Here is a 23859-nt window from a genome sequence, read left to right as displayed (position 1 = left end):
TAGATAATTGTACATAGACATTTCTCTTCTACATTGCAGGTCTCTTATAGCTCTTGTTGTCTCGTCTTCTCTCTCAGGATGTTTTTTGCCTTGAATCCATCACAGCATTCTCCCATTTTTCCTTCCAAATGCCTCCCTGAGCCCAGTTGTCTGTTAGCAATCATTCCTGCTTTATTCTACTTGTTATTTCTGCACCTTAATATCAAGTTGTGTTGCTGTTGGGTTTTTTTTAATGTGGGGGGTTTTATGTGCTTTACAGCTTTTAGAATTTAGTAAGCTCTTCAAGCATGTGGAGCGTGCATGTAAAGCAATATGTGACCTTACAGCACTACATAAAGGACTGGTTAGTTCCAGCATAGTCTGGACATTCTGCCCTTGCTGGGAGTTAAGGTTAAGGCTAATGGCTCCTGAATGCACTGTTGGGTATGCATGTATTTCATGCACCTGGCCTCCAGTGAATAGAATTTATGCGAATTTGTTAAAAACCACACTGACCTCTCAGCAGTACTATGATTTGTTGCAAGCCAACTGCTTTGCTAAGGCTGAATGCAGCAGGATTTTAGTCAAGGGACTTCATATGAGACATCTTTCAAAATGATTCTAGGCCACTCTTCCAGGAAGGGTACCCAGGGTGGAAAACTTCAGCACAGAAAACCAACTGTTCAGCTTGAGTAATTTTCTGCCAGGTTGTGAAAGAGGCTGATGAGTCTAATTCTTGCTCAAAATGAAGTAGCCTCACACTGTCCGTGATCCCAGAGTGCAACCCACAGATTTCGGTAAGACAGGGCTTGTGGTTTCAGTTGAAACAGGGCATAACCCACATGAATTTGACATGTAAGTTTCTTGGTAAGCATGTGATATTTAGGTTGTAGGAATGTGTAGCTTGTATAACATATTGGGTTTCTGTATGGTCACAAGCTACAGTCCTCTTATCATCAGACGTTACTAGCCACAGGCCACATCCAGAACCTATCACCCACTGCAGCGGTGAGTAATATCCAAAAGGCGATAAGAGCAATTTTGTCTGACTGTATGTATAGAAAATCAATACAGGTGGAGTCAGGAATCTGACCTCTGCCCCTTACAGGACATTTAAAAATACTTCTGTGGCCTTAAGCTGCTTTACTGACTTTGCAGACCATGAGCAGATGAGGTGACTGTCACGTGATACTATCCTAATGTTCACTATTTTCTCTGGAAGAATGTGCAAGCTCTATTGTGAATGAAAAAAGCTGTTTGGTAAGTACTTGAGGTTAAGTACTGGCCCACAGAGTGAAAGCAGTTTATATTATTTATTTATAAAATTATATATATATAAATAAATATTATATTATTTGTTTATACCATTAATGTGAACATATGGCATGTACCTTTTTCTGCTTTCATTGTGCTTGTGGCTCTGCAGTATCATTCAGCTGGGGCATCAGTGTACTTTCCCTTTCTTTGCCAAGTACCTGGACTCCGCAGGCCACACACTGTTTATTAAAATATTAATATAATTTCAGGTGATGAGGTATGAAAATGTAAATTTGAAGGAAAATGACAACCTGGATCCGGCAACACTGAGTCCATCCAATCCACGAGAAAAATGGCTACGCAAAAGGACACATGTCAAATTGAGAGTGAGTACAAATCTTAATATATGTGGCAGCTATGGAACTTGGATTTGAGAGCAATTTAAATGGGGTTTGATCTCCCAAAGCATGAGTTTATATAACTGAATATTATTAAAGAGCTGAAAACTATTAACATAATCCAGAGGCAAACAAATTAACAGTTATGGAATAGGAACATTTTATTCTTGGTTCATCACTGCCTGTTGGGAGAAAGTACATTTCTTTCTTTAGGTAACAGAGGGGCCTGAAGTTCCAGTTCAGCAAAGAGGTTGTTCTTCTATTTTCTTATATGCTAGATGAATCCATAAATCAAGAAAAAAAATCTTTTCTTCATTCTTCAAATGCTACTTCAGTTAGAAATGTCAGTTAAGATGCATGTGTCTTGCACATAATCATGTGAATTTATGGTACCACTTGAAGTGAAAGATAATTGGTATTCCCTTGAATGTTCTCTCTTATTTGGTCATCTTGAGCATTCTTAATAGAAAGTCTATTCAGGAACGCACCATTACTGGAAATATGCTCCAGCTGAAACAGGAGCACAGTTATGCTAGATGCTTTAAGGTGCACTGTTACATACCTCAGACACTGTCCAGGACTGTTTCTGTGTTACTGTTCATAAGATCATAATAGAGACAGTAGCCTCATTACAAAAGCAAACACTACCTTTCCCACTTTCTGCTCTCATTTCAGAATGTGACTGCTAATCACCGAGCTAATGATGTCATTGCAGCAGAAGATGGCCCTCAGGTACTAGTCGGGCGCTTTATGTATGGACCTTTGGACATGGTGGCTTTAACAGGTGAAAAGGTAAAGTCTGAGTAATCAATTTCCTTGTGTTTCTGAATCAACTTGTACTAGAAACAGTTGTTGCATGTTATACATGAGTGTACAGTACCAGAGAAAGCCTTACAGTGAGGAGAGGTATGTCACTAGCCCCCATCACTTTGGCAAAAATCAGCTGTAAGTGGGCTTTCCTGATAGCTGGCCTTTTTCCCAGTTTTCATCCTTACATGATGCTGACCGTCTCCTCTGGGTCATGATGAGTGCTGTGCAGTGATTTGTCAACCTGCCATCCAATTGTACCACCTACTGGAGACTATTAACTTCTTGAGCAACGAGGAAAGAGTTTTATAGTGGTTGGCAAATCACTAAAAGAAAAATGTATATCCCTCTATCTAGGTAAGACAACTAGATAAAGGAACAGGGATTCTAGAGGCTAGGTGGCTGCTGTTTCTCTTATACATGGAAGAGTAAAGATTAGTTTCAGAATTTTAGTAATAATATGACACAATTGGAACTGTCACTCCTAAAGCTGCCTGCAGTAGCCAGCCTTACAGCTAACAAAGCCAAGCATTAAATGAACACATTTGTTCATATTCACTGACACTTAAGATTTTTTGTGGAAATTAAGAGCGATGCTGCTGAGCTGAGGGTGAAACTGAAGCGTGGAGGCTTTTACTTGGCCTGTTTTGTGGATGCCATTCTGCTAAGATGCAGCACTAACCTGATCCCTCCAGGGATCAGCCTGCTGATGGCATGCCTTCTTTGGAGTATATTTGCTAGTCCAGAGGAGGGATGGATGTTTCTGGAACCATGTCTCTGATGACCATGCTTCTGTCACAGCTGGGTGTTGCTAGTCAACTCCACAAGACATAAGTGATGTGCTGCTTCTAAGATTTTGTCATAGAATTCAGCATGCCTGTGCTGGTACATATTGAACTGTCAATCTAAGTTACAGTTGTGTTTTTAAGACTGTCACTGCTTCAATCTTGTTGCATATGGTTTGTAAAAAAACCTGAAAGCAGCCCCATCGCTTGAGTTTACGGCAAGACAGGATCACAGATTTTGTCTGATTTTGAAGATTTTAATAATTTCTTCATCGGCTTTTATAAATTTCTTCAATCTGATCACATTTTATTCATTGATAAGGTTCTTCTGCCACAAAGGGATCATTAGTGGTCCTTTGAAGAACACCAAAATTGTATGGTTCCAAGATTTAGTAATTTCCTCATTGTGTCGTTTCTCAAAAGTTCAAAACATCAGTTAAATTTATCTGAGTGTATTAGATTGCATTGAAGATCTTCAATTACATCTACAGTCAGGAAGGCTGCTGTGTATGTAATGGATCTCTTAACATGCATTATTTATGCCTATATCCTAGCAATACCTCAGGTCAAAAGTTGGACACTTTGTAACTGGTACAGTGCAGAAAGTAGAAGAAACAGTTTTTATCACAAGACCGTTGAATCTGTCGGAGGAAAGGCCATTCCTTTCCCATCTTCCCTAGTGGGAAAGAGGAAGTTGGTACACATCTGTATTCAAACTGTCAATTCACTTTGCAGTCAAAAAGCAGAAGAAAGGAATAAACCCATTGTTTGGTCCTGGTAACGCTTCTGATTCAGCAATACCTGTCGTTTCTTTCCTTGCACGAAAGCTCATCCCTTGAAAAAATCAGTTCTGAATTTCATCTGTTCAGAATAAATTTAGTGTTACAGTTACATCCCAATGTCACGTAACATCATTATATCCAAGAGCCTATCTGCAGAGTTATCAAAGATACCCGTACAAAAGCATGATCTCGTAAGCTGCTGGCGGATCTTGTAGAATATCTGGCTGGCTGCCTGTTGAGCATTGAAGTCCACATAAACCTTGTATGCCTAAATTCTGTAAAAATTAAGTGCAGAAGGAGAGCTTGGCAGATACCTCCTTCAGATTTACTGATCTACTTAGTGCTAAAAAGTGCCAGTTCAAGTCAGACAAAGTATTTCATACACTGGGTGTTAATTTTGGTGAAATATTTCTGTTGAAGAAAGCTATATTGATGAAGCCTTTTGGAAAAAAAAAATCCTAATAATTTGAAGTGTTCAGGTTTTGCATTTGTAGGCAAGGTTATGATTTGAGAAGGATTTCATTTTGCTAATAACCAGGTGGAATTTTCAGTTTTGTAGGTTTACTGTGCAAAAATGTAATACACACATGCAAGTTGAAATTATCTTTTTTTCTAGTTTGGCGTTCCTACCAAATTTCTGAGCTCTGTACCTTTCTTTGACACCTGCAGTGCTAAAACTGAGTGCTTTAAATGTTGAAAGTGATAAACTCTTGTATTGTGCTCCTCTGTGAAGTTTTTACTGGATGTGCAAGTTCCTTCAAACTTCCTTGTAAGCTTTTAGTACAAGCCATAGTTGGAGATACTAACGTGATATAGGCTTGGCAGGCCTTGTAAATAGGGGCATTGCCTGCTATCACACTAGATGACTGTTTTGGTGTTTTTGCAGGTTGATATCTTCATAATGACTGAGCCATCTTCGGGTAGGTGGGTGTACTTTGACACAGAGATATCCAACAGCAGTGGCCGGATATCCTACAACATACCCAAACAAAAGAGACTGAGAGTTGGTGTGTATCCCATCAAAATGGTGGTCAGGTAATGGCTTCAAGCTGTGATGGGTTGTTGTGATCAGGAAGACACGAAGGTGTGTAAGATTGAAGGGGGTGCAGAGAGATATTTTTGTCAGTTTCCTTTTCTTGTTCTTGTCACTGTGTTGCCAGCTTAGATTTAAAGCAGTGATCATCTGTTTACCGGCCAGCTTGGAGGTGCCTAGGCCAATGGGCTTATCTCTACTGCAACACAAACCCTCAGTGCAATTCAGTTTAGGAGCACTTGGTTTTGCAAAATAATGTGGACTGGATGACTGCAATCAGTCTTCTTGTGGCAAGAATTTATGACTTGGGATATTTTGCAGCCTGTTCATTGGGGAAAAGACTGCTGAAGGGTATGGTTTTGTGTTCTTCGGACTGATAAGAAGCTTTTCTTGTTGAAATTAACAGTAAAGGATGTACTGCCTTGCTCTCAGCCACCTGTTTATATCTGTTAATGTCAGGATGATCAAAAGAGTTACCTTAATTGTGTACTCAAGACGATGCTTGTTCTCAGTGGGGAAAAAGGAAAAAAAAGCCAACAACCCAGCATCTGAAAATAACAATTCATTGAGATAGAGCCAATCAGCTCTCCAGCATTTCTTAAAAATCTCTGTGCTAAGTAAAGTATGAAGTGTGAAGATGTGGGAAATAAAATTTGTTGGCCTAGGTGCAGGACTGGGGTAGCTGTGCTTTTTTTAAAAAAATATGTTTAATAAATGTCTAGTTTAGTTTAATAAAGGAGCCTTAGTTTAATACTGCACTGCCTAGCCACTTAGGAAGTAGCTTTACAGCTTCCTTTGAATCCCTACTTTGGCAGCTAAATCAGTGGGATGAATTTGACTGAAACAGAATGTGTTGTTACCCACCAGTTCACCCAAGGCCAAAATCGATTTGCAATCTTATGTAGGGCTAATTGAGGAGGAAGAAATGTTTTAGTTCAGTGTAACAGAACAATCAATTCAAGACAGGAGAGTTACCTAAAAACAGATCAAGTGTATTCAGAAGCTAAGCTCCTATGGGCTTTTAGACTGCAGGAGTAAGTTTAAAACAGGAATGAAATAAATTGTCCTGCTTCTGCTTATTAAGCTATGCATACATATTGTAAGAATCTTCATCATCGGATACAAATTTCTAGATCATACAATAGTCATCTTTCTAAAGGAAAGAAGCTGTGGTCTTCAGATTACATTTTTTTAGGGAACATGAGGTCATGGGATGGTAAGAGCTTTGGTTCACTTTGTGCTTTATTAGTCTCTTAATGTCAAGACCTCTTGGGAAAAATACATCGTGAGGAGAAGGTTGTATCTCACGTGCCTTCCCATGAGAAAAGCCATCTATGATTGCATTTCTCTTTTGGTGGTTTGGGGTAGGCTTTTTTTTTACCTCCCCCCCCACCCCTTTTCTGTATTGTCATTCTCACTGTAATTTGCAAGGATAGAGGGATGGGTATTTAATAGTATTACCAACTGTTTATCTAGTGCAGAAAAGCTGATATGTGTTGTACATGCCAACAAAAGGAGCATATCAGTTCTTCCATTGCAATTTCTAATAATTTACCAGTAACTGTAGACTGCCAGAAAAAAAGGTAGCCAATTTCCGTGCTGTGTATGTGCATATACATAGCATTCATGTCTTATATGTGTACATATATAGACAGGTAGCGTGTTTGAGTATTTCAGGCTGTTTTGGAGTGCTTTTTCCTGATTCTTTTAGGTATTCATACACATGGGATTTCTTATTAAAGTCAGCTCCCGAATTTCTCCTTGGAAAGTTGGTTCCTAAAAGCTTAAGTTTTAATTGCCTCACATAGGACTGAAATCAGAAGCCTTATTTGACAGTGATTTTTGAAGCTCTAGATCCAGACAGATCTAATTTCAGGCCTTAACTAGAACATGCAGAAAATACATTCTGACATTTTGTTTTTTAAATGTTTTTATTGCTTTGACTCTCCAGAGGGGACCAGAGCAGTGCTGCAAGTTACCTGACTGTGCTTCCCCAAGGAATGGAATGTGTTGTGTTTAGCATTGATGGTTCATTTGCAGCAAGTGTTTCAATTATGGGAAGTGACCCCAAAGTCAGACCTGGGGCCGTTGATGTTGTCAGGTAAGTGAGGTTTGCACACTTCACTTTTTATATCTCTGACTGTTCTATTCGAACATAATAAGAAGGAAGAGGGCAGAATAGGTGGGTTGTTTTTTTTTACTAAATACTTCTTTAGAGGCCAGGATTCTTTCCAGGTGTATTTCTATATTTGGTTGGACGTCAGGCCTGCCTGATTTTCAGAGGGGTCTTAGAATGCTATGGTTTACTTGGAAATTTGTGGTTTAAATTGCCTAAAGATTACAAGCTGCTTCTTGGGAATACGGCCTTAAAATGTGTACAGTGAATTAATAATGATTCCATGTGTTACTGTGATAAGCAAAGAGTGTATTTTGTGTTTCATTACCTTCAAATAAGGACATACTTCTGCTTCAAAAATATCAAGTGCCATGAATACAAGAGGTTTTTTTGGAGGAAAAATTAAAAGCCCTTTTAATCCATTCTTGCAAGTCTGTTAATGTCACACTGGGTGGGGAAGTAACAGCTGTCATTTAAGAACTTGCATGGGAATGGAGGGATGTCAGTTTTCAAGGGTTTCTACTCCTTACAGCTGAAATGGCAGAAAATCTTAAAGGTTTCAAAGGTAGCAGAACTTGATGTGTAGTCTATTCTAAATACATTTTTAAATAGCTCTCAAATTTTATCTAAAATACTGCATAAGAGTCTCTTGCTTCCCTCAGTCTCCCTCAAGATGTAGACATCGTTACTTAATTTCTCGACAGGACCAGAGACTTGGGCATGCTGCTTTCCACTTGTTGGAAGATAACTTCTAACTTCTGTCTGGGTCTGTGCTGAGCAAAGAAATGCTGACCTGACCAGTGGGTATTGTTTCTCTTTCTGCACCTACATAATTTATGTGCTGTTTCTGACAGGCATTGGCAGGACCTGGGATATCTGATTATCTATATTACTGGCCGTCCAGATATGCAAAAACAGCGTGTGGTTTCATGGTTGTCTCAACACAACTTCCCACAAGGGATGATCTTCTTCTCAGATGGACTTGTTCATGACCCACTGCGACAAAAGACCATTTTTCTCCGGAATCTCATGCAAGAGGTACTAGAAGCGTGTTTATAGGTTTAAAACTTTTTTCCAAAGACTGTCATTCAGTGAAGTTAGAGATCTGCCGTCCTTTTGAACAGTAAATTTTACTGGCCATCACAAAGTCTCTATGCCATTCCTCATCTCTTTCCTCATTTTTGAAAGAGCAAGGAAGGCTGATAAAACATCCAGAGGGACATCCTGGTATGACAAATAAGTAAACTAACTGCTTGTTCTTTCCTGTGTGCGTATCTGTAGTTCTTGCTGGCATGCAGACAGGTTTAGCTTTCTGTGCTTTACAGGATGAGGTTGTTTAACAACAAACTAATCCACTGCTTCATTGCAAAACAAGTGCCATCCTTGTAGTGCATGGTGTTGAATAGAGCATTCACTTTGGAAGTTAATATTTGTTTCAGTGCCACATCAAAATCTGTGCCGCATACGGTTCCATGAAGGATATTTCTGTGTACAATGTTTTGGCTCTGTCACCATCCCAGATCTACATAGTTGGACGATCAACAAAGAAATACCAGGCGCAGTGTCAAGTAAGTTACTCTTGCTACTCAGTCAGGAAGTCCTAGGGGGAAAGTGTGAATGCATGCACAGACACACACAGACACATGCAGTGTTTCAGAGAAAGAAGGGCAGTTTTGGTTTCAGATGAGGCATTTTCTGGCAGGGCGAATAGTAAAGAGAAATCAAGCGGTCATAAGTTGTATCTGCAAGTGCATGCATCACATATTGCTCAATGACAAAATGGAACAGGTCACTTTAAAAAAAAAGCGAGGGGAGAAAGGAGTATTGGTACTCTGTAGGTATCTAACTGGGATGCCAAAGATAGGAACTTAATTCCTTACAGAGCTCATAGGTTGAGGCAGCAGTAATTTGTCACTCCCTTTCTTTCCTTCCTATTTCAGTTCCTCAGTGAAGGTTATGCAGCCCACTTGGCCTCGCTGGAGTTCAGTCTCCATTCACGACCCAAAAAGAACAACTCTCGGATGATCTTGAGAAAAGGCAGCTTTGGCCTCCACTCCCAGCCTGAGTTTTTGCGCAAGAGAAACCATCTCCGCAGGACTATGTCTGTCCAGCAACCTGACCCACCTTCTTCGAACCCCAAGCCAGAGCGTGCCCAGAGCCAGCCTGAATCAGACAAAGATCATGACAGGCATTTGCCCTCCGTTGCTTGGGTTCGAAGTGGAGTTCAAAAATTTGAATCTGTCCCCTAGGGAGCTTTGGAATACAGGTCCTGGGTGCACCCCATTAAACTTGTAGGCATGCCTCAAAGATAATATTTAGGCAGCTTCAGACTAAGAGATGTAGAGGGGAACTTGTACCTCGGAGTCTTCGCTGCTTTGGAGTCTGCCTTCTTACACCAACTGGGGAACTTCCAGTCTGTTCCTCTTGACATGTTTGTTGGGAAATTTTAAAATGGTCTATAACTATTGCAAGTGCTTATACCATCAAGGAAACAGGAAATACCTTAGGGTTTTTTTTTAGAACAGATATAACAAAATGTGCAATAAGAGAAAAAGCTGTAACAGGCTGATTTTACTCAGAAGTAGGATTGTGATATCAGCTAACTAGCTGCACACAAAATGGTATACACAGTAGGTCCCATGGGTTTACAGAGAAGGTTTACACTTTAAACATTAAATAGTTGTATCTGTTTCCACTTCACTCTCAATAAAGCGATACGCTTGCAAGGGAAGCAGAGTTGGGAACTACAATAATGGGTGGTCAGGATTTGTACAGCAAGATGCTTTTTGGGTGCCTTAAACCCAAGATTTCCTTTCAGCTTACAGTGTTGGTCAACAGACCTCAACATGGGCACTCGTGTTTGTGTGAAGTGCTGGACGTCAAGTAAACAGGAGAACTCCACTTATGAACCAAATCATAAAAGCTTCATGTTAGAAATAAATGTCTGCCACAGTTTGAAGCAGTTAGTGTTGCTGTATACAAAGTAACGTGCAAGTGTACAAAGATCACATTGTTTTGTGGAACTTGGTGACTGTGCAAAATGTGTGGACTACTCGAGTAAGGAGATGGCTCTGACTATCTCAGTCCAAGATGGATCCTAAGATGGTAAGCTAAAGGGAGCCCTTTTACTAAGGGATCTGCAAACTTCAGAGCAATTCATTTTTTTCATCACTCTAACTAGAATTTTGCACTGGAGGAGAAAAAAAGTAATGGAATTCCTATGGGTAAATAGTTAACCTTCTCATGCTTTATAGCAACTGTGTTAAGACAATCTGTAGCATTTAGAATTGACAGTATTTGAGCTTCAAAGAATGGACGTGCCAAATTGGAGGTGCCAAATAGATGTTTTCCTACTGATTTAAATTTCTCTTGGATCTCTCAATGAACTCGCTAGAAGTAAAATGTGTGAAATTTCCCGAAGTGGTAATATTTCTGAAGTAGTGTAGTTGGCTTAAGATAGTAGCAGTTTGCAGATTCTTCATGCAGGAACTTCCACTGCACTAAATTCACCAAGAGAACTTTTCATGACTGAACCGAGGCATGTTTTAAAACCTGCAATGAAGTTGCAACTGCACATAAACCCCTCTTTCTTTAAAAGTTAAAACCAGACTATGGACACTGAGAAAGCTTCAGGTCAATAGATTTCTTTTCCAGGTTGGTTGGTTGGATTGTTTTTAATTTCAGGGAGTTGGCGTGGAGAGGGTGTCATGCTTCCCCACGTTACTTTCAGGTTTTCCTAGTGTGTAGCTAGACCAGAAACAGTCTCTTGACAGATCTGTTGGTTCATGTTTTTGAAAGTTGGCGTGTAAAGCAAACAAGAAATGCAAAGGAAAACTACTACGACAGTGCAGAAGTAAACCCAAGTCTGTACTCTGTATGCACTGGAGTTACAGTGTGCTTTTGAAGAGCATAGTAATATGACTTTTGCCTTAAAAGGCAGCAAAGTAGCTTATAAATGGAGATCTTTGATTTAGTTTTTTAAATGTTACTTGGCAAGATTGTCAGTTACCTATTTCAAACTTCCTGAAAGATCTGGCACATCAGTAATTTGGTTTTTTCCATAATGCTTCCTTTAAGGGAAGGGGTAATCTTTGCTGAAGATTTAGGAAAGATAATAAAAGTTTGGTGGTTCATACTAATCAGGAGCAGGTGACTACTTTACAGGAGGCTGGGGTTTTATGCTGGGTTGCCAAGTCAGCCAGCCACAAAAGCTAAGTGAAAGATACCGACAGACTACTTTGAAGCAGTCTTCAGGTTTACAAATGCTTTCCCAGTAATTTCACAGTTCTTTAACACATAGGCTTGGAGGAATTATTCTGTGTTCTGTCTTGGCCCACTGTGTGTATTAATTCTAATCACAAAGTCCGTTTCTTCTCCTGTCCTCTGCAGATAGGAGGAGGTTGCACAAGTACACCAGACTCCGTCTCCCTCTAGTCCTGTTCACTGTTAGCATGTTCCTGCTCGTTACTTTTAAATAGGCGTGGGAAGCCTATAAGTAGGCTTGTGAGGGAGGAACTCACTAGGCAAATTTAAAATTTGCTGAGGTGGCCTAAAAGCAACATTGATTGATCACAAAGGTCTTTTAAGCACTGGGTGCTGTGTAGCACGTCTCCTGACAGTAATCACAATTCCAGCTGCAAAGTTCAAAGCTAATGTTGCTTTAGCCATTTACCTCTATTATCCAGGAGACTCCAAAATCTATTTTTTGTTTTAATTGCTGTAGTAGAAATACTTCCTTTCAAAAGAGGGATCTGTGTGTAATTCTCTGACTGTATTAAAGGAACTAGCACCTGAGCACAAGGTTAGAGAAATCTACGTTGTTAAGGTCTGTCGTTTACTCTTGCAGACACAATGTCATTTTGCAGGGTACCATGTCATGAAAACTCTGATTTTGTATATTTCTATTAATAACCGGGTCACCTTTAAAGTAGTCACTCTGTTGGCTTCTCTTAATATTATGAACTAGTAGTAGTAAAACAAATGCGTGTGTGTGTGTGTGCATGATTTAGAGTGGTAACAATTTCAAAGTTTCTACACATGGTATTGAAATCAAGCTGAAAATATTTTCCCTGACTTTTATTTCCTACAATATATGAGAGCTTCTGTGGCGTTTGCATAATTCCAACACTACTTATTGCTCAGGGATAGAATGGTTTATCTCCTGATCACGTGCCTCCAGCTGAGCACTTTGGCAAACAGTGATACAGGCATTAGCTTGGAGGTTAAGGCTTCATGTTAATTAGGAGTAGATCTTCTGAAACATCAGATTCCAGATGCGTTTGTTTTGAAAGCCCTAGCCAGTTTCCACTGAAGTGGTAAAACAACTTCTGTTGGAGCTGAGAATATGAACCAGGCAAGCGTGAGTGTGATTTTAGACATCTCAACTAGGTTGGCAGTTCAAGAAATATTCTGTGGCAATAGCTGGGGACCTCAGGCACGTTGCACCACTGTCTTCCCACCCCTGCCCTGCCCCAGCTATGTTTGGGTGATCCCTGAGGTTTGTCTGATGAATCAATCACTGGGTTTATAGCATATTTTTTTTCAGTTGTATTTTCTCTTAAATCATTTCCTTCTGGTCAGAATTTTAGTTATACACTTTGTCCACAGGAAACTGCATGCGGTGTTCATGGGCATTCAGTTTGCAACTGGATTTCAGTTTTACTTGTGCTTTCATGGAAGGATTATCAGTCTTCCTAAGCCGTTTGCTGAGGATAAGCCTGATCCTACAGTCTTCTTACTGCAGGTCCTCGTTGCTGCAGTCTCTGTGCAGTCAGCACTTAAAACTTTTTAGGCTGTGGAAGTGTTAAAGCATACACAGATGGGAAAAGGGACAGAGAACTCAGGTGGGAATGGTGGGTGCCCGAGGAACATGGGTTAGACTTAGTTCTAGCAGCTTTAGTGCCTCCAGTCTGTTACAGAAAAGCATGTTCTTTTGACGTGCTAAATGGAGTAAGCATAAGTGAAATCGTAAAACACAAAACCTTATTCCAGCAGGTGCTAAGGCAGGAGAACAAGTCAGTGCAAAGTAGGCTACAGTTGGAAGCATTTACTTCTTTGTCCTGTTGATACAGATCCAGTTTTAAATTACTGTAAAAAATGGATGTGATCAATAGCAGTGGTAGACTTACCTGAGATATTGTGAAAACACATCTTCACAACTGTGGTGTTTTGGTTTTGGGTGTGTGTTTCTGTGTGTGTGTGTGTGTAGCTACTGGAAGACATCTTACGCTTTGGTGCTGCTTTCACAGCAAATTTGTAACCAATATATTTTTAAAAAAAAAAAAAACAAAAAAAAAACCCGAAAAACAAGATGGCTGTTTATTCAATTTTGTTGTCTAGTTAGGTAAGTTTGAAAAAAGATATCATTGTATAAAGAGTGCAGAATATTCCACAGACCTGAATAGTGATGTTGATCCAAATCTGCTTATTTTAAATATTTTTTTAAAAAAAAAAAAAAGTGTTTGCATACACTAGTGCTCTTGGAACAGGTTCTTGCTTGACCAAAGTACTCCTGTTTAGTTTGTGGCATGGTTTATATCTGTTTGGCATAAAATTTTGTTAGCTGTAAAAATGACAGGGCATCGATAATTCTTGTTTGTTGGGATTCATGAGAACTGCCATTTTGATTTGTTTACATGAAAATAGTCTTAATTCTTACAGATTACTTCACCTGTTCCTCTAGTACCTAGGGAAGTCACTTCTAAACAGAGTTAAAACCTTCAGTGGTTATGCAGAAGGGGAATTACCAGTAAACCAGAGGAAAAAAAAGTCACACTTTACTATTAAAATAAGCAGAACATTGACACTTTATGTGGAAGCTCCACCGTTTGGCAAAATAGCCTTTGTTTGCCATTATTAGTGGACAAGTTGTCCCATTTACACATTGCAGTCTTCAGGCCAGGGCACTGCTACTGGGTACATTTAAGTAAATCCCCACTACTTAGATCTATAGTATCATCATGTACTTCGTGGAATAAATTAGAAGAGAAAAAAAAAAATTTCCTTCTTTCTACATTGTTTCCTGTCTTAAATTTGCAAAAAAAATTTTGCTTATATGCATTTTTGATAATACCTGAAATCAATAGATATTTTCAGTTTTTAAAATTTTAAGTGCAACAGTTGTTACTGAACAAACTGGATTTTCCTCAGGTTTTCATCCTCCTCTTGCATCTAAGCAACAGAAAGGAGTATACATCATAAAAGTACTGGATGATTGGAGTATTAGCACCTTTTTAATAAGCGAATTGGCTTAATAATGGAGAGATTGTACACTGCAATTTCATGATTTTTCTGATTAGAGCTTGAAATACGGAATTTGAACTCAAGATTTCTGCATTGAATTGTTCAATTCAGGCATGCAGGGAAGAAGGTGGCACATTCCATCCTCATCTGGAGCTGGTACAGGATATTTTTCCTATAAACACAAAACTTTCCAACTTGCCTCCTCAGCTTCTCTAAGAGCAGTGATTCCTCGTGGTCTGTGTTCATAGCTTCAGCAGAAACTGTGGGTTTAACAAGGTAATTTGACTTCCATGATGTTTAAGCACTCAAGTGTAAGTATAGGTTACTACAGATGATCCTAAAATCAGTCCCCCATTAAATAAAATGGAGGTAATAACACGTTTTTCTGGATGAAAAGAGTTTTGTTTTGTTTTCAGAAATAAGAAATGGCCCAGAACAGCTAGAATCCTGTGCCATGGACTGTGGAACTGAGGTCAGGAGGTGTTATTTCCTCTTTCCCTCATTTTAGTTCAAGCCCAAGTTAAGGGGATTACAGTTTACCCTCTATCTCTGTTTATCTTGATAAGCTACCTTTGAAACCAGATACAGTTGTGGGGGACAGTGAAACAAATTTGACAGTTCATTTCTCGTTTGTAAGGATGTACAGAACGTGGTGGGAGAGGACAGGCAGCAGAGATTACAATGTTGAAACATAATTTACAGATTGCAAGCTTTAAAGATAAAGGACCGGTCTGGGGCCCAGAATGGCAGTTCTCGCACAGAACCCCAAGCCTTCTGCATAACTTGTTTTTCTATTTGTGGGAGAGGGAAGGGGGCAGTCCACTTACAGCTGGATTCATACAAGGAAACTTGAAATTGTACACGTTCTTTCAGTCTGTAGTTTTATTAAGTGCATACTTCTAAACTGTTTGTCAGTGAGAAGGTTCTATCTGGTGACAAATGTTTATATTTCATATGGCTGCCTTGTAAAAATTCAAAAATGTACAATAATGAATTTCTTAATATGAAATAAGGAGTAAGATTTCTACAACTGGTATAGATTTTGATGTGAGCTGGTTTTTAAAACCTTATAAAAGAGATTAGTCATTTAAATAAAACCTTCCTTGCCTTTAAGCAAACAGTGTCACTGATTTTTCTTACCAGTGATGTGGGAAGTATTAGATCATCATCGTACATGTCCTAGTAGCCAGTGGAAACAGTAAAAATAGAGGCTGTTGTAACAGGTGTAACGCTTCTGACTGTCTGAAATAATACTTAGATTGGCAGGTGACTTTTCACAAAACTCCAGCACTCCTTCCTTTTGAAAAATCATACAAGTCTTTCAGTAATGAGACACCATCTTTGTGAAAGCTTTATAGAAGAAGTTTCAGTACATGCAAAGAATAACTTCAGGTTACTGTTCCATATAGAAAAGTGGTTAAGAAAAAACACAACAAAACCAATACAATACAAAAAAACCCACACCAAAAAATAACACATCTAAAGCTCTCAGTCATCTGAAAGCTTTGTGAACTCAGGGTTGTTTTCGTGTTTCCAGGCCTCATTGACTGTTTCAATATTTTAAAACAGTCTCATTTGACAAGCGTAAAGAAAAATGAGGAGCAAGTTTAAAACCTATACTTGCACATAAATCAGAATTTAACATTACTGCTTCCAATATTTATACTTAATACCATTAAAATTTTAGTAGTTCCAGTTTTACTAAATTACATGTGCATCTTAAAAATTATCAAGTAGAACAATGTTTCCCAAATCAGTCTTTTGTTTGAAGGTTCATCTTAAAGTGAATGTAATCCGAGAACCCTGCACAAAGCTCCCACCATGTAAAACAGCCCTGGTGGTGAATTCTAGAAGCCTGAGAAATCTTTGCTTTAGTTTGAAAGACTAAACTTGGTTAAAGTGAATCATCTACCAAAAAAGCTCGTCAAAAGAACATTACTTTTTTTAAAAGTAGTTAGAAGCAAAATGCAGGTATCAAATGCTTAGTATACTTCATCAAATAAAACACCTGCGCTGTGATACTACAATAGTAGTTTTAAGAAGTTACATTAATTATATAACCAATTTCTGTGTATAACTAAAAGTCAGATGTCCTACTAGGAAAGCAACGTTCAACTCAGCTGCCAAGATGCTATTTAAAGCAGCGGCAAGAAATTACAAAGTTGTTCTCATTTGTCTGGAACCCAACTACTTAACATAAGGTTTGCTATTAGATTAGCCTAACTAAAGCTAAGGCCATCAATTAAGAGTCCTCATGCAGCTCCTCTCTTGGGGCGTGACTGACTGCACAGAAACCTGTTGCCTTGGAGTTGCAGTTGTGGTCAGAACTCAAACAAGCCACTGCTGTTTCATTAACTTCCAGTTCAACATGATGCGTAACTTTTGGGTTGTTCGTATACAGAAAAAAAATAATGGACCAGCACTTTTAGTAAGCAAAGTACTCACACTAAAACCTGTGGCATTTGGATACCAGTCTAAATACTACTATTACCTAAGACCACCCTTCTTAAGTCTGTGGCCATTCCTACTGGTCAGTTATAAGTTTCAAAGGACTTAACAGCCTTATGGAACTCACATTCAGGATGGTCCCTCATCTCGGTAGGCAATTACACACTGCTGCACAATTTTGATTCTCCTGTTCATTTGAAAAGAGAGTGCAAGGGAAAGGAAATCCTGGGCTGCTTTGTCAAGAAAGATTATAAAATGGAATGGCTTGTTCAATGTATGGAGTATACACCCTCTCGAGTGCTACACAGAGCTCTCCTTCATATATGCTCATAACAGTTACAGCCGTCTCTGGTCTAGGTAGCAAGTGCTCGATGGAGTTTCTTTGCCCGCCTTCTGATAGCTTGAGAAAGTTTCCGAGATCGACGCACAGACTGCAAGTTTTGTGCCATTAGGTAGTAGTAGTTCGATATTGCATGTTGCCTGCAAAAGAACAAGACCACCATTAGCAGCGTGAAGTCAGTACGGTGAATTGACTGATTTTCAGGCAAATTGCTGGAAAACTGTTAGATGGGAGCAAGGAAGAGTCTGGGACCTCTACACTTGCACTGTCTTAAGTTCTAGACGCTAGCAAGGAAGTATTTTGTTACCTTCAGTGAGCATAAATGGCAGCAGACAAATTAAGTACTGCAACACTTTAACTAGCAACAGGAGCACTTCTTTTGATGTAATCTAATTCATTAAAATGAAAAACACTAGAACAATACATGGAGCTGGCAACTAGAAAGAGTTTGAGATCAAGGTTTGTTTCATCATGGAGAAGATGAAAAGGGAGCTGAAACACTAAAACTCAGAGCAGTTGGATACTAATATGCAAGACTAAGGGCACCTCCAAAAAAGTTTATTTCACAATTATTCCAGTACAAACTAGCCAGTAACAGCACATTTTATGCCTCTATACATGCAGGGGAACCAGACCAAATTGCTTAGTGGAAGAAGTACACATCACTGTTTCAGGCTTCAGTAAAGCATTTGAAACTGCTGTCACTTTTCCTGAAAAGTTCCAGCAATCAACGTCTTACGCCTATCTTTGTTGCTAAAATAGGACATGGTTTTCAGGATCTAAATTTCCCTTTAACAAAAGCAACACTTCCAACATAACGGGTGAAGATACTAACATCACAACACAGATCTCAGTGAAGGCAAGAGGCATTTACCTGGTAATGGTTCTGCAAATAGATCCTAGAAGTGATGTATAGAAACTTAACAGCAAAGCATTCCTGCTCCCATCCATTTAGGTACAATTGCTGTGTTTAATAATGCCAGCAATACAGGTACCAACTGCTGTTACTGTGACAGCATCATCTTAACTACTAAGACAATGCTAGGGATGGAACAGAAAGGCTGTAAAATTAGACATTTCAAGGTAATAGTTGGTTCTGTCATGCTTTGTGATCTTCGTTAGTAATCAGTGAGAACTGAGGCCAAGTGGCAAAGACATTAGTACCAGTAGTTTTCCGGTCTGGGGTGAGAAAAGCTGCTGTTTGCGTAGAACCCCAACTACAGTTCATTGCGAACCCACAGTGTAGAGGTGAAGTTACACAACTGCACAATGGTCTGCTGTAGCAGAGCGCACCACAGTGACTATGAGGGAAGAACCCTACGGTTCTTCATAATAATACATTAAAGCAGCATGAATTAATAAGCCTTTCTCTTTCCAAACAGCAGGTTTTCCCCCCACAGATGCATGCAGGTGTAGACAAGGTAAGTGAACAACTACTTTACCTGGTTGATACTATCTTCAGTTACGAATGAGAGAAACTGTCATATCACTAACAGACAGGAGAATATTAGGAGTGAGATTTAGTGAATCTTCAATGGATATGATCATTAACAAGGTTTAACCTATAGTTATCTAGAAATGGTCCCATTGGTAAAAATTGAATTTTTTGGAATTATGTAGGATTTTAAGCCTTTACCTCTTTGTAGATAAATTACTTAACGCTGAGCCCTCTCCAGAGGATTTTAGGTGCTTGACATTTAGTTACTGAATGGTTGACATAAAGTGTTCCAAGAGAGGAAGAGGTTTAGGGAACTGCCCTGTGACAAGAGTTCTGACCTGTAGTTTTTACTGTCCTAATATGTCTAATTTAGAACGACATAACCTTTACAAACACAGCAGCCTATCACCTCATGGATTAACCAAGGTGTTATATAAGCGGTTTCTGCATCCTCTAAATTTTTGAGTTATGGGTACCACGGACTGTTTGTTAACATAATGCTACCTAATAAAAGGATTTTCTTATAAATGTGCAGGCACCAATGACAGCGTCACTGCAATGGGAATCCCACCCCCCAGCCTGACTCAGCACATCTTTTAGACAGAGAAAGGGAGGAACTGTTTCACACAAGGTCAAAGGTAGGCTCTCGCTGGGGAAAAAAAAAATACAAAAATCTGACTTCCACAGCAAGAAACACGAAGACGAGGAGAGCATTTGACAGGTTTTAGAAACTGCAAGTCCAACTGCTGATTTAATCTGCACAGGTATCTTGGAGAAAGAAGGGCTATGCTACATTACAGCTGAGAAGGTTCTGCAGCTATTCCTTGTCCTGAGTTACAGGGATCGCTTAGCCTGCAATTGGCAATGTCCCAGTGGGAGATAACCTGATGCTAAAAGTTGAGGGACTGTTAGCAGTATTTACCTCTCCTCTTGCACAATGGTATCATCAAATGCCTGGGAGATACGCTTCAACTGGCAAATCCCTGAGGAGACCAGCTCCAACTCGCAGTCAAACTCTCTGCAAAACAGAACAGTCATTACCAAAGATCCAACACGACAGACTGACTAGGTAACGCTACACAAGCCTCTGTCCCTGCAGTTAACAACTCTTCTTACCTCCAGACTTTACCCAGAGAAGTTTAGGGCTGTAACAATCATGCTCTTAATTCCACTGACCATCTGCTTCACAACTCCATTCATCCCCAAAACGACTGTCTTCCAATTCAGACACCGGGTTCAGATTCACAAGGCTGGGATTCAGCTTCCAGCTTTGATATTTCTTACGTGACTTTGACCAAAACAAAAACCTGTGCATGCATTATGCAGTATTGCCCTAGCTCACAATCCTTTATCTAATTCATGTTAAATCTCCGAGACAAGAATCTCTCTATAAAGGGCTCAGCCTAAGCGGGAGCTATTCCAAGTATCTTTGCAATACAAAAAGCAACTTTGGAAAAGTTAGAGCTAAGCAGGAGCGAGATGTATCGAGAGCGTTTTTCTTTACCAGACAGGCATCATCAAAACCCTCAGGTATGTCTCTAGTGTCTGGTGGGTACTGCTGCTGAGAAACATGGTGTAAAAAGTGGGAGCATGATTTTAAAAAAGTTGTCACAGCACAAAATTAAGTTTAATGTTTCAGCTTTATGCGGTGCTCAGTCCCTGTCTATACAGGGACCTCTAAGTACTTTCTTAACTATTCAAACAGGACGCCCTTTCAGGGGAACAGGATAGCGACCTTCATATCTTGCCTTTTACCTTACAAGATACTCTAATCACAGTAACGAAAAAAAGGAATAAGATTTACAAAAGAATGCGGCTTACATCTTTCCACTGCCGGGAGGTGGTGATGAGTAAGGACTCTTCAGCGCTGCTGCTCTTCTTGATCTCCGAAGAGAGACAGCATCTTTATCAAGCGAGGACGAGAATCTCCTCCATTCTTTACATTCTGGCACCCTTGTTGGCCCAAGCAAGGCTCTTTTGCTGGATCTTGGGGTGCCTTTAGAACTGGCTGCTGAAGTAACACTCTTCTTATGGCAAGGGGTTCGAGCTGTAGTACTTTTCTTGGTAGGACTGGTTGCACAGCTTCCGCTGTTGGATTCAGCTAGAAAGGTCACCATTGAGCGTACTGGGCTTTGGCAAGACTTCTGTATTTTCTGGAAGAAGCATTAGACAGACATATTATGCTAAATGAACTCAATTATCCTAGAGTTTTGAACCAGAAGGACAAGGAACATTTGAGCTGAATCCCTAGCTTTCATTCACATATCAGGTTTAGTCTAGCAGCATGAATGCTTCTCAAGCCTCTGTACCCGTTTGCATCGAAGCAGTCATTTGCTCCCCCAGTCCCTGGAACTTGCCGAGGACTTCAGCAGGCATTGGAACAGAGCTCCTTCTGCTCTTACGCAGGAAACAGCCAGGCTCCCTAACATATAATTGATGCGGTTAAAGTCAGAGGTCTCCACCAAAGGGAAGTGGAAGCTGGAGTTTGCTACCCTGTGGCTCTTGCCAGTCCAAATTTAGATTGACTATAATAAAGAACATGCTAATAAATAGCATGGGTACAGGAAAAGGAGTGAAAAAATTAAAAAATAATCCAAAGTGCTACGCATTTCTCAGAAACAATTCTTTGCAAGCCATGGCAGTCTCTACTTACCTTTCACCTTGTGAGGGCTGCTGTGCCATACATGATACATACATACGTATTGTGCCATACGCAATACAGTAGGGGAAAACCATTTATCTAGTAATAGAAGTTTCACACTTCTTTTCACTTTCCTCCCCATTCTGCCAGATCCATAATTTGTCTGTCTATACTTTCGCAAGGATATTAAAGATTTGACTAGTTAGTAGCTGTGAGACAAATGTCATGGTGTGTAAGTGTGTGGGATAGACCCCTTGGAATACAGCACTCTTCTACTGAAATCTTAGTACTGAAGTACACTGCAAGTGCAAAGTACACTGCAAGCGTGAAGTACCTGGGACACTGTTCCAAAAGCATTTTTTGCTGTTCTTTTAATACTCTGAAGAGTTTGGCACTTCTGTCTTGCTTCCAGACTTTCCCAAGTTGGGGTCTTATGAAAGTTCAGCTCTACTTGCTTTAATGGTACTCGCTTCCTTAGAGACATGCGGATGTTATTGAGAGACCTCAGAGAAGGCCTTCTCTTGAATTTGTCAGGTACAGGGCTCTCATTGTCATCAAAGTCAGCTAGGAGCTGGTGTTTCCGCCAGGCCATTGTTGCCTTGACATTTTGGAGCACAGATACCATCTTGTTCCAGTCCTTGGTCAACCTTATTTCTAAAACAATTACAATGAGAACAAGAATTAGAGCAAAGTATAGAGCAGCATGAAAGAGGAGAAATGGAAATTGTTACACAGTAAATTGTTACATTTGGCTGAAACAACAAAATTAGAGCTAATTAAAAGCAAGACTTTTACTTGGAGGCTTGAAGAAGGGCCTTGACTGCTACAGCTATTCAGGTCTGTGCACATCCGTGAAGAAGTCTTATGCTGCATTTCCAGCAGCAGACGTCAGACCTAAGCTGCGAGGCTCAAGCTTGTGAGGTAGAATGCTCTGCAACTGCGAGCGTCTTGTTGGTGTCTCAGACTAAGGACTCGTATCCCCGATTTTCGCCTTCATTAATTAAAACAGCCTTCCATTGCCAGACAAGTTTACACAGCTGCTATTGTCTCCTGCCAGAGTTGCTAGCTGAAGACTCACGCTTCAGGCACAGTTGTGATTGTGGATACATAAATCCTTAAGTGGGCAGGATTGTTACTAGCAAAAGACATTTGCAGGAAAATGCCTGTTATCTATATGATATATGATGATTCAAACATATATATATCTATCTTAAATTCTTCACTTTCATAGGATACTACTAGCAGATTACTTCTAAAAAGCAACTGAAATGCAAATGTATGTCAGCAACCTGAATTGAGAGTGAATTAATTTTACTAACACTTCATTGCAGGTGACTTGATAAAAAAAGCCGGCTGCTCTCTGCCATTATTATACCACGCGTTAGGAAGGCCTACTGATAGTCCTTACTGTCTCTAATCTCCCAAGTTGTCTCCATCTCTCACAGGTGCCCTTAATTGCGGCAGAAAGCAGTAAGCCGTACCGAAATCTTTTCGTGGTGCAGGCATTCGGGATGCACCACCTTTAACGCATTCCTGCATGTGGCAGCACGGAAAGGTTAGTAAGCAGGCAACCGGGTCCGTTCTCTTACAGCTTATCCCGCTTCCTACGAATACACCGCTGACTAATGGTCATTAATTTATGCTACAAAAGTACTGCTCGGGTGAAGCGCCCGGCAGCTGCCGCCCCAGGATTACGCGTATCCGTTATCAAAGGGGCATCGCACAGCGCGACCTGGTGCGCCGGTTCACCTGGGACCCGTGGCAAAGAGAACCGGCAGCTTCTGCGCCGGGCGCCTTAGGGGGCCCGGCGTGGTAACGCGGGCGCGGCCCTGGAGCGCGGCCCGGCCCCTGCACTGCTCGGGCAGGGCTCTGCACCGCCGCGGCGCCGGGCTGGCCCGGCCGGGGACGGGTGGAACGAGCGCGGAAGGCAGCGCGGAAGGCGGCGCCGAGACCGGCGGAGGCGGCTGGGACCTCTCGCACGGCAGCGAGCGCGGGCCGCATGGGGCTGTACTCACAGCGACGGACGCCGGGACGGGCCCGCCGCGGTCCTCCTCGCGCCGCCGCCGCCGCGTTTGAACAGCGCGCGACTGCCGCGGCCCGCCCCCATTGGCTGCGCCCTCGCGCGCGCGGCGGCCGTTGCACGGCTCGGCGCCTGCGCAACAGCGGCGGCTGCTCCGCCCGGGGGGCGTGCGCGTGCGGCGCGGCGGGGCGGGGCAAGGGGCGTGCGCGTGCGGCGGGGCGGGGCAAGGGGCGTGCGCGTGCGGCGGGGCGGGGCGGGGCAAGGCCGCTGCGCGTCACGACGAGCGGCGGCGCGCTCCGCAGCACAGCCGCCCGCGTCGGGGTCGGTGCCGGGCGGGTCAGCGGCCCAGAGACCCGCGGCAGCAGCAGCAGCGGCAGCAAAAGGGCTCCCCGGCTGGGTCCCTGCCGGGGTAGCCGTGCCATGGCGTCTCCTACGTTCTGCTCGGTCATTATGAGCTAGCACCTCAGAAGGTTTTCGTTGGTTCGCTTTGTCTCCACCGGCTTCTGCAGCTCTTGCTGGAGGAGCCAGCCGGTGTAACTGCACAGCGTTGTGCTGGGAACCATCTGGGATGCC

General features: G+C 41.3%; 2 protein-coding genes across 5 annotated transcripts in view; one reads left to right on the top strand and one right to left on the bottom strand.

The window, feature by feature from the left end:
- Positions 1–15856, top strand: part of PITPNM3 (PITPNM family member 3) — a 119021-nt gene extending 103165 nt beyond the window's left edge. For both annotated transcript variants that reach the window (XM_037411017.1, XM_037411026.1), the window contains exons 13-19: positions 1506–1622; positions 2310–2426; positions 4895–5043; positions 6993–7142; positions 8012–8195; positions 8597–8725; positions 9098–15856. In XM_037411017.1, the coding sequence (XP_037266914.1) occupies positions 1506–1622; positions 2310–2426; positions 4895–5043; positions 6993–7142; positions 8012–8195; positions 8597–8725; positions 9098–9406 (1155 nt within the window). In that variant the 3' untranslated portion in view covers positions 9407–15856. The remainder of the gene's footprint in view (positions 1–1505; positions 1623–2309; positions 2427–4894; positions 5044–6992; positions 7143–8011; positions 8196–8596; positions 8726–9097) is intronic.
- Positions 15719–23378, bottom strand: PIMREG (PICALM interacting mitotic regulator). 3 transcript variants are annotated; one of them, XM_037411059.1, is made up of 6 exons: positions 23282–23378; positions 21601–21920; positions 20447–20778; positions 19548–19643; positions 18630–18676; positions 17238–17327 (listed from the first exon to the last, which is right to left on the bottom strand). In XM_037411059.1, the coding sequence occupies exons 2-5, from the start codon at positions 21889–21891 to the stop codon at positions 18646–18648; spliced, it is 750 nt and encodes a 249-aa protein (XP_037266956.1). In that variant the 5' UTR covers positions 21892–21920; positions 23282–23378; the 3' UTR covers positions 17238–17327; positions 18630–18645. The 3 variants fall into 3 exon arrangements, with proteins under 3 accessions (XP_037266937.1, XP_037266946.1, XP_037266956.1); XM_037411040.1 differs by lacking the exon at positions 18630–18676 and having other exon boundaries at positions 15719–17327; positions 23282–23377; XM_037411049.1 differs by lacking the exons at positions 18630–18676; positions 23282–23378 and adding an exon at positions 22586–22604 and having other exon boundaries at positions 15719–17327.
- Between the last annotated feature and the right edge of the window lie 481 nt (positions 23379–23859).

This window comes from Falco rusticolus, chromosome 1 (assembly GCF_015220075.1).
Source record: "Falco rusticolus isolate bFalRus1 chromosome 1, bFalRus1.pri, whole genome shotgun sequence".
NCBI lineage: Eukaryota > Metazoa > Chordata > Aves > Falconiformes > Falconidae > Falco > Falco rusticolus.
Note: the sequence above shows the minus strand (reverse complement) of the source record. Positions and strands in the feature narration are given on the sequence as shown.

Coding starts and splice junctions, on each gene's coding strand:
- PIMREG (XM_037411040.1), bottom strand. CDS start 21,891: ATGGTATCTGTGCTCCAAAATGTCAAGGCAACAATGGCCTGGCGGAAA. Junction 20,779..21,600: donor CTTTTGGAACAGTGTCCCAG/GTACTTCACGCT, acceptor TGCTTCTTCCAG/AAAATACAGAAGTCTTGCCA. Junction 19,644..20,446: donor CCTCCCGGCAGTGGAAAGAT/GTAAGCCGCATT, acceptor TCTGTTTTGCAG/AGAGTTTGACTGCGAGTTGG.